The 15,651-nt window shown below is 49.7% G+C and overlaps 1 protein-coding gene across 3 annotated transcripts; it reads left to right on the top strand.

Moving 5' to 3' along the window:
- Window positions 1–1,133: 1,133 nt before the first annotated feature.
- On the top strand, window positions 1,134–13,575 carry PRPS1 (phosphoribosyl pyrophosphate synthetase 1). Of its 3 annotated transcripts, none has more exons than XM_080624815.1 (7): window positions 1,134–1,416; window positions 4,030–4,213; window positions 4,545–4,643; window positions 6,417–6,541; window positions 8,264–8,437; window positions 9,121–9,280; window positions 11,284–13,568. In XM_080624815.1, exons 1-7 carry the CDS (start codon window positions 1,295–1,297, stop codon window positions 11,374–11,376), a joined length of 957 nt encoding a protein of 318 aa, XP_080480941.1. In that variant the 5' UTR covers window positions 1,134–1,294; the 3' UTR covers window positions 11,377–13,568. The 3 variants fall into 3 exon arrangements, with proteins under 3 accessions (XP_080480941.1, XP_080480940.1, XP_080480942.1); XM_080624816.1 differs by lacking the exon at window positions 1,134–1,416 and adding an exon at window positions 4,340–4,431 and having other exon boundaries at window positions 4,163–4,213; window positions 11,284–13,575; XM_080624814.1 differs by lacking the exon at window positions 11,284–13,568 and having other exon boundaries at window positions 9,121–9,755.
- The last annotated feature ends 2,076 nt before the right edge of the window (window positions 13,576–15,651 follow it).

The following is a 15,651-nucleotide window of genomic DNA, read 5'->3' as shown; positions in this document are numbered from 1 at the left end:
CCATCCAACTTGGTAATGATGACACATTATCCCACCCAGCATCTGAAGCCAATAGCTGGGGACAGGCCCGCTCGGTGTGACTGGTCCCATCACGGCTGACCTGGCAGCAGAGCTCGCGTTTCCCCTGCTGTGTCTGACGCAGCCCCTGGGCTCCTGTTTGCGCAGGAAAAGCTACAGCTTTCCTTACTGGTAACCTAATCTCTGTGAACATCACCGAGGAACACGCAGTGGTGCGTGTCCACCCGCTGCTGCTGCTGGGCTCTGCGAGCCGTCACCCCACACCTCGGGGCTTGGCTTAGAGGCGGCTGCAGCACAGCGTGACCGTGGGGAGCTCACATGGAGCGGCTGCGGTGCTGCAGCACCCCGAGCCGCTGCCCGCAGTGCAGCACGGCAGGGGATTGCCGTGTGGCAGCGGGGTGACCCCAGTGCCGGTGGTGCCCGCACAGCCTGTCCGGGGGTGGCGGGGTGCCGCCGCAGCGTGACTCGGCGGTACAGGGTGACACGGTGCAGCATGCCGCTAGGGCACTGCGTTACGCCGCTGTGCTGCAGCCCGGCGGGGTGACGCCTGCTCAGCGCAGAGCAGGCCGCGGCGGCAGCGGGAGAAGGCAGCGGGCGCACTCACACCGGCATGCTGAGGTAACCCCCGCATCCTCCACCGCCGCGGGGCTCCTCAGCAGCGGGGCTCGGAGGCCAGCGCGGGGCGCGGGCACCCTGCGGCGGGAGCGGGGCCATTTTCTCTCCCCTTGGCTGCCGCCCCCCGAGGGTCTCCCCTGAAGGACGGCAGCCATCTTGACCGCTGGTGGGGGGGCGACTGCCAATCATGCCACTAACGAACCTTCTACCTCGCAGACGCGCCTGCCTCGCTGACCAATCGCAGGCCAGGCGGCCAGGCAGCGACCAATCGCAGGCTTCCTCCTGCGCTACGCCCCACCCCATAGAAGGCCTCCCCTCCGGCCTCCCTCCGCTAGGGTCCCGTTGTTCCGGCGGGGAGCTGAGCCACGCCCACCGCTCTTTCGCGCCATTGCGGGGACCGGCAGGGCCACGCCCCCGTCCGCGTCGCAGCCAATAGAAAGCGTGAAGGGGCGTGTCCGCGGGGGTGAGGAGTCTATAAAGGGCCTGCACGGGGAGCGGGAAGGGGCAAAATGGCGGAATAGGGGCGAGGCGGCGTGGTCAGCGCTCACCGTGCCGCGTCCCGCGCAGGAGGCGGGCGGGTCCCCGTGCGGCGGTCGGCTGCGGTGCGAGGCGGAGCGGGGACGAGGAGAAGGACAAGAGCGTCGCTGCCGCAGCCGCCATCATGCCCAACATCAAGATCTTCAGCGGGAGCTCGCACCAGGACCTGTCGCAGAAGATCGCGGACCGCCTCGGCCTGGAGCTGGGCAAGGTGGTCACCAAGAAGTTCAGCAACCAGGAGACATGGTGAGGCGGGGCTGCACTACCGCTCCCGGCGGGCCGCGGGGCGCTACCGCGATGCGTCTCGCACAGTCGCCGCGCAGGGGCTGCTGGGGCTTGTAGTGCGGGTTGCTGGGCCGCGACCTGCCCTTCCCCTGCGAGCAGCCGTTGGGCCGCGCCTGGCTGAGTCTCCCGTTAACATCCCTCAGCAGAGCGGTCGCCGCGCAGCTCCGCTTGACGAGCTCCCCGCTCGGAGCCGTGTTGTGTGGAGCAGCGCACGGAGCAGCGCGGTGACCGTGGCGTGTACCGAGTGCTGCCCGAGAAGCGGCGACAGCAACCGGCCCGGTGAAGCGTGGCCCACCGGGGAGCCCGGGTGGAAGCGGGGGGGGTGTGTGTGTGTTTCTGATGGGGGAGGCCACGGCTGCGGTGCTCCCTGGAGGGCTCCCGGCGGAGCCGAGCCATGTGGTGGCGGCTGCCCCGGCGATGCCTCTAGCGGCCTGCTCGGAAAGCGCCTGTGCCGCGGTGCGCGGGACTCCCACCGGGAGTCTGGTGTTCTGCCTGCACCTTGCGCGCTTGCAGGGCTCCGACACGCGGAGCACGGGGGCTGTGTCACTCGGCCTCTATGGCAGAGGTCGGAGCGGCGGGATTCACCAGGCGGACTTTCCCCCCCACACTCAGTAGCTAGGAGCTGATGGGAATGAGCCTTCCTGGCTTTCATCTGCGTTGATGAGTCTCTTCCATGTGTAGTCTAGACTGTGATGACTTGAGGCTTGACAGGTTTGTGCTGAAGCTGTAGCTCGTGACTTTAAACTGCGCTGAAGAGCATCGGAGTCTTAAAAGGTTCTGCTAAAATTATTCAGGGAAGATAAGAGGCTGACACCACCTTGCAGCCCATGGTGCAACTGCAGTCACGGACTCTGTGTTCCCCCCAAGCTCCGAAACCTAGCATTTGTCTTGTTTTCTGTCTCTGTGCTTTATAAGTTGCTGCCATCCTACTTAAAGAAGCTGAAAGAAAGGAGAGGCTAAGAATTTATTCAGAGCTCTTAAAGCTTGGTACACTAAGCAGGTATACACCACACAGTGTAATACAGAGAACCTTGAATGGTTGCTCCAACCCACTTATTTCTTCTGGAGGCAATAACTTTTGCCAGGAGAATCCAAGATGTACACATGAGGTAGAATGTTACGCTTCTATTGCATGAGTATTGATTGTAACTGAGAACTTCAGAGAGTTGTAGAGGAGAGTTTGAGTCTGATTCTCAGCCATTGCACTGTTCTCATTGCTCTCTATTAACTGCTCTTCTCCATCCAGCTGGCCAGCCAGCAAGTTCTGATGTCAGCAGGAAATGTGACTTTTAAGACCTCAGAGAAATCTTATTTACCTTCATAAACTGATAGCAGATGCTTCTCAGAAAGGGGAAGATTATTTCAGCAAATAGCTCATTGATTCTTTTGTATTGTACGTGGCTTGAATCAGCTCAACTGACAGTGAGTGCAGTTGGAGATGCTTGTGTGCCAACTACTGCTAACTCGCACACTTATCTAGCAGAAGCACACTTACCTCATGCTTCATGAGAGGTTGGTATATGGTGTAAGTCAGTGTGCAGTGAAGGTGACTGCAGTTTGCTGGTGGAGATTGAGCAGTAAGACTGTAAATACATAGCAGTCATCAAACCCATGTTGAATAAATGGGGAGGAAGATCAGAGAATTAAATATTAACATTAAAATCTAGCCTAAGGTGCTCTGTAAATGAAGCCATTGGGAGTGGGTTGGATGATTATCTACTTCTGAAGAGTTTGATGTGGCAGCAGTCTGCAGAGTGGGTGAGCATCTCCGGTGCCAGAAAGAAACAAACTGTGAGAGATTTGTCCTTAGACTGACTTCTGATTACTTCCAAATCTGTGGCAGTCATCTCTAAACTGAAATGTTGCAAGTATTTAGTAGTTAATCTGTTCCTCAAGAAAAAGCCTTATGCAGCTTTGCCCTGTATGAAGCCTCAAAGCTAAGGCTCCTGCTTTCTGTCCAACTTTGCCTCTGGTGCAGGTGTCTTAATACATGCGCTGGAGCTGGCAGTTTGCTGCTGGCAAACAGGACCTTTGGCTTGTATTCAGTCCCTTCATCAGCAGGGATTAGTGTGCATTGCATCCAGGAGGAAATTAACCCCAAAAGCTTTTCCAAAGGGGAATGCTGGAGGGCTTGTCTGTTCAAGCCAGTGAATAGCAGTTATGACTCCAAATATAGTGACCAGCTGCAGCATAGCTTCTGGTAGAAGTTTGGCTCTGCTTTCTCTGCTGGTTGGCCACCATCCTTGCTTCCTTTGTATGCTGCTGCTTTCAGCTGAGGTGGTTGTACTTGCGATTCAGGGGGAACAAGGCCTGCTCTGGGGTGTTTACGTGCTCAGCTTGTATTGATCCAGAGTACAGGCTGAGTGCTTTTAGCCTGACTGAGCCATTAAGGAGATGTAAAATTGTTACTGAGCAAATAAGCAGCAGTGTTCCTGCTCGACACCCTTGATTATATGGCACTGTTACCCACAGACCCTGGGGAATGCAGTGCCTTGGTTGCTCTGCAGGCATATGTAATGGGCTGTGTTTTAATTTGTATTTGGGTACAACTCTCCTTTCCTCATTTGTTCCCAGTGTGGAAATAGGCGAGAGTGTACGTGGAGAGGACGTCTACATTGTGCAGAGTGGCTGTGGTGAAATCAATGACAATCTGATGGAGCTCCTTATCATGATAAATGCCTGTAAGATTGCCTCTGCCAGCAGAGTCACAGCTGTCATACCCTGCTTCCCTTATGCTCGGCAGGACAAAAAGGACAAGGTAAGGGATCTGCTAAACTTTCTGCTCAGAAGATGAATGAAAAGTCCTGACTGCTGTATCGGAATTAGATTTAGCTGAATATGTAAAGGAGGCAATAAAACTTATTTTAATTTCTTTAAACCTCAGGGCATCGGACTGCAAATTCATCTTTTCATAAAGATCTAGTTCTTCTTGAGAATGCACCAAGCTGTAATCACCAGTTGATGAAAAGATACAATGTAAATGAGTACTCCTTTTAGTAACTGCTTGTGAATCATTGCCTAGAAGTGGAAGACTGACATCTTGATGAAGGAGTTGAACTTGTCTTAAATACTGTTTTTTCCTGTACTAGAGTCGAGCTCCAATCTCTGCCAAGCTGGTTGCAAACATGCTGTCTGTGGCAGGTGCAGATCATATAATCACCATGGACCTGCATGCATCTCAGATTCAGGTAGGAGCTAAAAATCAGGAAGTACTTACCTGTTCCGGTCTGAGTATCTTTACTGCCTTGCAGGCTTTCCAGCAACCTGGGTTTGTTTAGACACAGCAGTGATCAGGACTTGGGAATGTGGGACTGGAAGGGACTTGCAGAGTCAGTCAGAAGAGGATGGGGAGATGGGTATTCATCTGTAAATGAAATTACAGCTGTTAGTGAGCAGACTGAGCATCTTGAGCCCTGTGTAAATGAATGTTGAGCTAGTATATGATCCGTGCAACTTTTATTGCCACACAGTGACACTGTGTGTTCTTAACTGGTCCTTTGAGGGATTTGAAATGCAAAATGCCTTTATCAAGAGTGTTCTTAAATATTTAATAGAGCTTTCTGATATTTACTGAATTATCAGGGAGACGTGAGCAGTTAGCTCTGCCTCCAGGAGCACTGTCACACCTGCTTGTGAGGGTCCAGTTGACCAGGACAGTGATCTGATAGCTTGCTGCTGACAACATGGGCAATCCCACTTGTGTCCATTCATTGCCACCCTTCCACATAAGTGGGTTTTGGTTCTTTTCCAAGCTGTTGCTGAATTGAAAATTATTCAGGGGTTTTGCTGGCTTAGTGAACAGAACAGTCTCACAGAGCAATTGAAGTCTTGCCCAGAGCTGTGTAAGAGAAGTGACAAGAGCTATACCAGGGAGAGGAGAGACAGCAAGCTGTTCCATTACCAATCTTGTTTCTTTTCACCTTGAGCAAGTGCTCTGAGACCAAGAAACCAACTCAGTGTGACAGAAAGGGGGAGAAGATATCTCTTGTATTGCTGCAAACACTTTGAATAGAGAAGGGTGAGATATCTCCTGTCTGGTGAGGTAGGTAGGCTGGATGGAGATGCTGCAAATGCAGCCATTTGCTGCAGTGCAGTTTCATCCAGAGTAATTTGCCCAGAAATACTTTGTCTCAGATAGAAGTAAATAAAAATCTATGGATGCACAGATGAGAAGACTGTCAGAAAGATCATGGAATAAGAGAACAGATCCCAAGGCGGGGGATGCCTCTTCCCTAAGAGGCTTGGAGTTATGATGTGTGCCATAGCTTTCAGCAGCAGCAGTGGTGAGATTCAGTTGAATAATTGGGTTTGTGTACATACACTTCCAGCATTTGTCTGGTTTCAGCCTGGTTTTTGTAGCTGCTGGGTTGCTGAGCACAGAAGGAATGATGGTAGGAAGTATCTGTTACCCTATACCTTGACATGTTCTTCTAGAGTAGCTGCCCCCACTCTCCTGCCTTTTATTCCCTGTCCAGGATTAACTTCTAGCTTTTAGTGACCTTTGAGGTTTACCTGGAGGCATCTGCTGGGGCAGTGTAAAGTTGTGGGAACAGCATTAGTTTAAAAACAAATGTTACTCAAGCCTTTTCATAGGTTTCCTGTCAATGCCAACAGTTTAGGTAATGAGCTTTAAAGACTGACTCTGTAAATGGGCAGATAGCTGCTCTGAAAATGAGTGTTTGCTGGTTTCTGCACCCTCTTAGGATAGAGCTAGGTCCATGTTGTGAAGGTGTCAGATGTAGTGTTACTGATGCTGCTAAACTATTTCTGGCTCTGAAGGCTCCTTATGTTACTGTTCTCTGGATTCCAAAAGATACTGCCCTAGTGTTAAGGGAAGTAGAAAGGAAAGCTGAAAGCTGTGGAAAGGAGGTGGCTGCATGCCTGGTCCTACAGAATGCTTCTTCCAGCTGTTCTTGGAATGTGACCTTCAGTTACATCTGTCCCTGTTGTCTTCCTTGCAGGGCTTTTTTGATATCCCTGTTGATAACTTATATGCTGAGCCTGCTGTACTGAAGTGGATCAAAGAGAACATTGCAGAGTGGAAGAACTGCACCATTGTTTCGCCAGATGCTGGTGGAGCCAAGAGGTAAGCTGTCAGACAGCAGCTTGAGGTGCTGCTTCTGGACGTACTGGAATTCCCGAGAGTGTTTGTCACCTTATTCTTACGACACACATTCTCTCTGCTAGCCTGCCTTCTGTAAGGCAGTATGTAGCAGCTAGTGAAGAATGGTCAGATAGTCTCCCCAAGGAATGTTTAGAACATTTCCTGAGCTACATGGAGAATTAAACAGCTTCTAGAATCGCAGCTGCACAGTTAGGACTAAAACAATTTGTTTGCAGGAGAGTGATTATGCAGGTTGAAGAAGGGAATTACTTAATTCATAGCCCTATGCTAAGACAAGGCTACTGCTGCTGGTCAGTGATACATTTTTATTCAGGCTGTTTGCTTTGCAGTGTTAAGCTGAGTTTATCAAGGCACTTACTTTATTACTCTTGATTTTAATATCTAGCTGGGACTTAAGCTTGCTACTAGCAGGCTGGAAGCAAGGAAGATAGATGGTTCCTTTCCAGAAAGCAGCAGCATCTGTTACAGCACATTTCTACTTTGGTAGCCTGACAATCTCCCCATCTTCCAGCAGATAAACGTGCCAGTTTGTGAGCAGTTCAGAATGTTCTTGAGTGCTTATTAGGAGAAACTAAGCTGTTCCTTGATGCTTCTGTACTGAGGGCTACATGTGAACACCAAAGGGATGGAGATGTATCTTTAATCCAGGCTTGTAACGCCAAAATGTTGGTGCACGCTGACCTGATTCACATACTTCTAAGTGTTATAAGCTATCTGTTACAAACAGCCAACAGATAAGTCAACTGTAGGTTGCTGTATGTCTTCAGTAGCTTTGTTGTGGCCCCTGTGTTGGACAAGACCGTTTTTAGGTTCAGCCACTTCTGTAGCTTGTTGCATAATGCAGTATATGGAATGTCAAGTCAGCCAAGTCATCTGACTCCTCAAAAACCTCTTCAAAGGCCACTTAAACTGAAATGGGGAGATCTTGGCTGGTGTGACACTTTATGGAGATACTCCAGAACTAAATAATCCAGAAAACAATTTAGTTTAACGAGCTTCTGTATCACTTCCAGGATGATGAGTCCAATCTGCCAAGGCTTGGAGTCTGCTTATCCCAAGTGTGGAGTTTCTTAGGGGCATGCGTATTTTGTTCCTTCACACTAGTAATTCTTTTAGTCTCTTTACTGTTCATTAGTATCAATACATAAAGTTTAGGTCCCTCTGGTAAGATTGTGCCGTGGGCACTCTAACCAAAGTAAATAGGAGGTGGTGGACTTGCATTTCTTGGATGCTTATCTCCACTGTGCTTATGCCAGCACTTGCATGCATGATAACTGAATGATTATATGAGTGCGAGTAGATCCCTGTTGAAGCACAACTGAAGTGTTTCCAGGGTAGTGTTACACAGATGACAACTTCCCAAGCATTCTGATCACTTTAGGTTTGCCAGATTTGCTGACTAAGCTTTGAGCTGCAAGTGCAAATTGATTTACAGTGGTCAGGATGAAGTCTTTTATCTTAATGTGGTTGCTGCCATTGGAAAAGATTAGATCAGAAATTGCAGTTTAAGTGCTTGAAGGGAAGCTTAAGGTGGCAGAGCATCTTCTACTAATTGCTTGGAGCAGGAACAGATGTGGTGACAGCTTCTCTTATTGCAGTGGCAGTTTGTGCTTTATAGTTTTAAGAGGTTCATTTGAAGCTGGTGTGGAGTTAAGTGTTGTTTGGAAACTGTTCTCTCCTCAGAGTGACCTCCATTGCAGATCGATTGAATGTAGACTTCGCCCTCATTCACAAGGAGCGCAAGAAGGCAAACGAAGTGGATCGCATGGTCCTGGTGGGTGATGTGAAAGACAGAGTGGCCATTCTGGTAGATGATATGGCAGACACATGTGGTACCATCTGTCATGCTGCAGACAAGTGAGTAGGGCTGATTGATTCTTTCCTAAATCAGGAAACTACAGTTAGTGAAAGCTATGGCATGGGTTAAGCAGGTTATTTGCGTGCTGAGTTTCAGAGGGTATTGTAACAGTTTCTTGATTATCTCGTGTCATACAACATAAGTAAAAAGCCTGACTAAAGGTCTCACTTCAATAAGTGAAATAATGGAAATAGCTAGAAGACCGTAGTGTCTGTGTTATCTGAAACACGCTTGTGTTGAAATGCTTCCACTAGACCATCACTGGCTATGCAGGTAGAACTAAGTGCTGTCTGGTCCACCAGCTTGAGGTCATACATGTGAATTTCTGTTTGAAGTAAGTTCAAGCCTTCTGCACTAGAAACACCAGCAAATACAGCACTCGGTATTAAATGCCTGCTCCCTGTGTTGGCAAAAGCCATGGAAGGTGATTTATAACCTAGTCCAAATGTCCCAGAAGGGCTCAGAACACTTTTTTTTTCCAGTGTATACTTTCTGTGGTGGGTTTTATGGTGCTGTTGTGAACTGTTCCCCCAAAGCAGTACTGGGCTGGAGGGGGGAATCAAAGGTGGCCTGTCCCTTAAGCATATGCTATTGTCTCCTTTCATGCTTACCAGGTGCCTTGCGTTAATATCAATTTAATACTTGCTAAGAATTCCTCATCCTCCTTTTTCCCACCTTACAGGCTTGTGTCAGCAGGAGCCACCAAAGTTTATGCTATCCTAACTCACGGGATCTTTTCTGGGCCAGCAATCTCTCGGATCAACAACGCCTGTTTTGAGGCAGTTGTGGTCACAAACACAATACCCCAGGAGGACAAGATGAAGCAGTGCCCTAAAATCCAGGTGAGCATCTACTTCTGTCACTCCTTGGGGAGCAGCAGCACTTGTCTGCCCTCCTGTTGGGGAAACCCCTTCATACTGTCCAGTGATTACAGCAGTTTCACTGGTACTGGAATCAGTGGCAGTGTGGACTAGTTTCTATTGCTGTGACTTAACAGCCCTGTTACACTGAGAAGATGCAGCTTCTAATCCAACTCATCTTAAACAGTTCATTTAAGTAAATTTACCTGTGCTTGTTTTATCACTGAGCTAAGGGGGCTGTGCTGTGAACAAGCAGTTGTGTCTGTGCCCCTCAGAGGAGTGGTGTGCTGCTGATGTGTAACACTGAAGCAGAAGTCATTAGGAACTTCTGAAGTTGGGAATGGCACCTTCAGCTGTGTAGCTATCACCTAATGCCCAGCACTTGGAGCAGAGTTCTCTTCCTTCTGGGAAGCAAAGTAGGCCTGGTCTGGGGAAGGTGATTGCCTCAGATCTGGTCTTAATTAGCAGTGCCAGTGAGCTGGAAAGGGACTGCACTTCTGTCCTGCAGACATGTCTTGCTGGTTTGACCAAGAGCAGCTGACACAGCTCCACAGTACAATGGTCAGATACTCACCAAAGATAACAAAACCACTTTGCTGTCTATGTGAAAGTGCTCACCCAGTGTCTTGGAGTTTCCATTTAGCAAAAAGTACTGTGGCATTTTGTTTCCCAAGCTGAGGCTGACTTTCCTGGAAGGAAAGAGGAATGTCTTTACAACTTGAGCTAGGTGGAACTTGAGGGTTTCCTGTGTTAATGGACAGCTGGAAGCTGCAGTTTTACCTAAGCATTGGAGCATAATGGGTCCATCAGAAGCTTCAGGTACTGCTGTAGAATATACACAACCAAGGATATCCTAAGTACTAGCTTCACAGCACAGATATATAGGACACAGGCATTTGGAGAATTTCTGGGAAGTGAATGGCACTGCTGAGGCTCAGCTAGTACTGTTGTGAGTGTAGCAGGTTCCTCAGTACCAGGATTCTGTTGGAAAGGAAGCTCAGCTGGTTGAAGGTGCAGTGAATTTTAGGCTCCTTTAGGGAATAAGCTATAAGCTGATGACAAACTGCTACTGGGTTGCATATTTTTCAGCACTAACTTCTGGATGGTATTCCTGCAGCTGAGCACACCTGAAGTGTCTGATGCTTCAATTCTTTCCAAGCTCCCCACCACAGTTCATGTAGGCAAAGTGTTAAACTGGTTATCAGTATGTAAACAGCTGTAGCCAGAGATTGCAGTGGGTAGTTGCTCAGGCTCTCACTTAACAGCTCACTGCTTTACCCTAACTGCGGATGTTCAGTGGTGAGAAATACAGAACTAAAGGATTTAAGTCTCAGGCTCTGTCTGCTCCGTAGTTCCTAAGTTTCTTTCTTCATTTCCTTAGGATGCAGAATACCTGGAAATGTTAGATATTGATTTCACTTCCTTTCTTTAATGCACCACAAACATGGTGCTTCTTACTGAGACTGCACATCAAAATGCTTTAGCTGCTGGGTGCAGAGTTAGTTTTACTGAGCCTTGATCTTTCCCTCCTGTTAACTGGGTTACCCACCAGGTGGAGCTAGCACAGAGACTGGGATGTGAGCTGCAGCACAGCTTCATCTGCCTTGGGCTGCTGGCAGTGATGGTAAAGCCTCTTGCCTCGAGGGAGGCGATCTGGTCGTGATTGAGACTCCCCCAACTTTGCTTCAAAGTGCATAAGATAGTCCTAGGGTAAACAGACTGAGCTTAGGGAGTCTCAGCAAAGACAGGTGACAGTGGACTGTCATCCTGACAAAGATTAACAGGGAAACGATTGTTGCTATATGTCGAATATCTTCAGAATGATATGTAATTAAATCTCAGTCCTGTGTAGAAATCATTTGCCTGCATCTGGCACATTACAGGTTTGGGTGATGAGTTTTCTCTGTTCTTCCCAAATTAGCAGCTGCTCTTCCAGGCTCCATGTCTTTCCTCAGTGATGCTGACTCATCTTTCTTCCCCTGCAGGTGATTGACATCTCGATGATCCTTGCAGAGGCCATCAGGAGGACTCATAATGGGGAATCTGTCTCCTACCTATTCAGCCATGTCCCTTTATAACAAGAGATGTCAGCTGCTGCTTGTATGGCTTGTTTTTTAAAACCAAAAGTTGTTCAGCTTGTTGTAAAGTTCAGTAGAAGACTCTGCTTGTTCCAGTGCAGCTCTCCACAGCTCCTCCTGCTTAAGTCAGCCTTACTGGCTCTGATCCCAGCACTGGGAGGCTGGAGGGGGGAAACTCATCTCTAACACTCCAGCTCCACCAGCAGCCCTGTGCATGGGGGCTCAGCAGTAATACTGACTCATCTCTGCAGGTCTGTGGAGAGCGGGACTGACCCAAGGCTTATTGCCACAATTGTTTTGGGGGAGGGTTAGATGATCTGGCATGCACACCCTAAATTGCTTGGGAAGTAGAGCTCCCTAGGACGTGTTGATGTGGATCTACAGCGAGAGCCCGAGAGACTGCTGGCTGTCTTACCCCTCTATACCTGATAGAAGCCCTTCAAGAGCGATGGGGAAGGTTTGTATCTTGACCAAGCTTGACCCTAGGTAAAACCCAGGGGGACACCTGGGAGGTGGTTCTGCTATAGCTCTCTCCCATGGAAGGAGGTCAGCGTGGCTTCCAACCTTGAGTTCATCTTATTAATGAAATTAGATGTCCTTTGAGCTTGCTACACAGCGAAGTGAAGGTGAGAGCATAGTCTGTACAGTACTGCCTTGCTGTGGTAAGTTAGCTCTGAAGATTCACCCTGGACAAGCATTCTTCTCCCTCTTACGTAGAGAACTGATGGTGGTTGCGTGCTTTAGTTTCCATTATAGGCTGAAACCAGTTGCTCAGTTTCAGAGCTGTTGGCCTTGCTAGTGATGGGAGGAGTGCTGCCATGTACTGCAGCTGCACCTTGACTTGCTGTGCAAATCTTGGATCCTTTTTTTACCAGTACACTCGTAAACTGAGCCTCTTTATCCCATAGTAGCTTGGTGGTTGCATCTAGCAAGTGCCTGCTCAGACACTGGGTGGCCTAAAACGCAACAGCTTTGTGTCCAGCTGTCTTAGCCTCTCATTGCCTGCAATCCTGTTGTCCTGTAAGTTACTGACACATTCTGGTTGCTTGCCCTGGTCACTGTCTGCCTTGCCTTGAAAGTTGCTCCTTGCAAAAGATCTTAAACCAAGGAACATAGGAGGTCGCAGGACTACAAAACCTGAAGAAGGCCTTGGAGTGGGTCTGATGCTGCTAATGGGTGCTTACAGCGATGGGTTGGAGAGGCTGGTGGTACATAGTACTGGGAAAACCATGGATCCAGCACCAACCTGACAGGCAGCAAAGTGCCTGAAAGAAAAATACCAAAACGAGAGCTGGGTGAGGTTCCCAGGTATAGGCATCACCTGAAACTTGAATACTGAGTAACTGTACCAGACAATCATAAGGTAAACTGTTAAGTCTCTCCTGGACTCTTGTGGCGTTACAGACCGAGCTCTTACATGTGCTGGGTTTTATAAGCACTCCTCTTCTGTTTGTTTTTGAGGAAGGGAAAAAGGGAAAATAAGGAACTCGAAATGACTTGCTAGGGTAGCCAGCATGGCTGTGAGAGGCTGGGGGCTGGGGTGTCAGTGGAACTAACTGGAAGTCTTGGTTAAGATCTAGGGAAGTACTTCCTTAGTTGTGCCTTTTACTGAAGACTTCTCTCCCTTCCTACAACTCCTGTTCTGTGGCAATGTTACTACTTCTATTACAGTGTGGGGCTTTTCTTTATGTATAAGATTTGGTGTCTGTCCAGAAAGTGTGTCTCTTGCTTCCTTGCTTTGCATCGTGCACTGAGCTCTACCGAGAGTCTGATTCCCGCCTCCTGTGTTTGGAGCCCCTGCTGCCACACTGCTAGTGCCCTGCGAGCCCAGAGCCGGGGCACTGAGCAGGATTTTCAGCAGCGTTTGTGTTTAAACCTGATGAAGGAATTAAACTTTTATTTAAAACCCATGGCCTCTGCCTGGAAATGCGTCTGAAACCCTGACAGAGGGGATGGGTCACCTGCAGGGCAGATCGTGTTGGTAGAGCAGCATTTAGGAGGGACCTTGGAAGCTCATCTGGTTTAAACCTCTTGACAGTGAGGTTCAGCTTGGCTGTGCTCACATCACACGGAAGGAAAAGCTTGGGACCAAGCTACTTCCCTTGGTAGTGACTTTTCTGTGTATCTGATTTCCTGGACTTCATTCTTAGAGCTGGTGGTGGAGCTTCTCTCGCACTGTTCAGTGATGTACCTGAGCAGATCCGTTCACGTAACAGATAGAGGAAAACCTGCACAGAGTCGCAAATAGGAATGTTCATGTGCCTGGGTAGCTGAAGCTAATGCAGGGTGGGGATGCCTGGAGCCGCTCGAAGCTGGTTTTGCCTTGCAGGCAGAGCACTTTGCTGTTGGGAGCAAGATGAGACATGTCTCACATTGCTCCTAGCAGCAGTTCCCTCCTTTTCTCCCTGTGCGTTACAGCATGCAGGTGATTTCTCAGCTCTAGGGCTGGTGTTTGTGGCAGGAAGATGTCAGCTGGGGAGCTGTGGGGCTGGCTGATGGTCCAGTGGTGGCTGAAGGGGCTCAAGGCCTGGCTGTCGCTGTAAGGAGGAGATAGAAATAAACTGATCAGAGACAGAAAACCACCTGGTGAAGAGAATAAAGCATTCCTAGATGTGGCTGTGAATTGAGGCTGTGTTGAGCCCTGACAGCCTTGTTCTGAGGGAGGTTTAAACCTCACCTAAAATGGCTGCAGTCCCTCTCTTCTATTTTGGGTCAGGGCTGTGTTTGCTTTCCCCTTCTCTATTCTGTCTTAGTTCTTATCAATTACTGAAAGCAGAACACCAAACCACATGAGGAAGAAGCAGGTTGTGCAGTTGTGGGAGGCTTTGCAGGTTTGTCATGGGGGAAAAAGCTCTTAGTGGGATATAAACCCCTTTCTTGTTCTCTATGCAGGATGGCTTTTAAAGGCTCCCCACACCTTGCTGCTGAGAGTGCAAAGGGCTCTAAGGCTGCCCTGGCTGTGGTTTGCAGGAGCATGGACAGCTCAGGGAAGGGGGAGCTCCCGTTGGAGCGTTGCCACAGCATGGGGCTTTGTGCCCGGGCAGACAAAGACCCTGTTTGCAGTGCACTGCAGTGCGGAGGGGATGGAGCTGTCACCCAGGGCTGCACCTTGGCTGGGTGGGTGCAGCCAGCGCCGGTGAGGGGAGGATGGGGATGGGGACCAGGTTCTTGCACACTTGCTGCCTGCTGGGGACAAAAGCCACAGGAGGCTGTGCTGCATCCGCTAAGGAGAAGCATGTGGGGAGCAGGCAGGGAAGAGGGGGAAGGCAGCACAGCTGGAGGGTGAACACACGGTGAAACACTTCTCTGATGATTTGCATGAAGGCAAAAAGGATTTCCTGCTTTCGTTTGGAAACTGAGGGGGTTTTTGTTTCCTTTTGGCTGTGCAGGAAAAAATGAGCTGTTTCTCAGTGCAGGCTGGGCTTTGTGATACAGGGGGGGCTGGAAGGATGCTTATGGGGGCAGCTCTGCCTGGCCTGGCTCCTCCTGGCTGTGGGGCAACCCTCCAAACCTGGCCTGGGGCTTTGCCTGCAGCAGCTCCTGGCAGACAGGGACCAGAAGCTCTTTGGCATTCAGACTGCTCTCAGAGTAGCAACCACAGCTTAATACTGCCCTCAGATCTTGGCCTTTGTGTTTGCTGTGTGCATCAACACTGGCATTTCTTCAATTCAGAGCCTGTTTGCTGGCTGGAGCTGGAAGGTGCCTGTATCCTCAGGACAAGAGGCCACCTCAGGCCAAGATGTGCTGGTGCTGGAGCCCTGCTCCCAAGGTGCAGCTCAAACACAAAGCAAGTGTTTCCTCAGGCTTGCTGGGGATTTTCTCTGCAAAATCTGTGATAAGCTTGGAGAGAACCCCAGAGCCTGGCAGGCGAGGGAGCTGCTGCAGTGCAGTCGGTACCCATGGTGCTCGCAGCAGGTTCCTGCTCACACTGACACCCAGATCCCTGCAGAAGGGTTTTTGGTGTTTTTCCCTCCTCATTCCCTTCAGCACCTGGAGGATCCTGCTGCAAGGTCTCCCAGTTCTTCCCTGTGAGAGTGCCGAGGCGCTGGCACAGGGTGCCCAGAGAAGCTGTGGCTGCCCCGTCCCTGGCAGTGTTCAAGGCCAGGCTGGACACAGCGCTTGGAGCAACCTGGTCTAGTGCAAGGTGTCCCTGCCCGTGGCAGGGGTTGGAACTGAATGAGCTTTAAGGTCCCTCCAACACAAACCATGCTGTGCTTCTATGATCCTGGCCTTTCAACCACCTCATCCTGGTGGCCAGTGTGGATGTGCCCCCTG

This window comes from Psittacula echo (genome assembly GCF_963264785.1).
Source record: "Psittacula echo genome assembly, chromosome: 8".
Lineage (NCBI taxonomy): Eukaryota > Metazoa > Chordata > Aves > Psittaciformes > Psittacidae > Psittacula > Psittacula echo.
The sequence above is the reverse complement of the archived record's forward strand: the minus strand, read 5'-3'. Positions and strand labels throughout refer to the sequence as shown.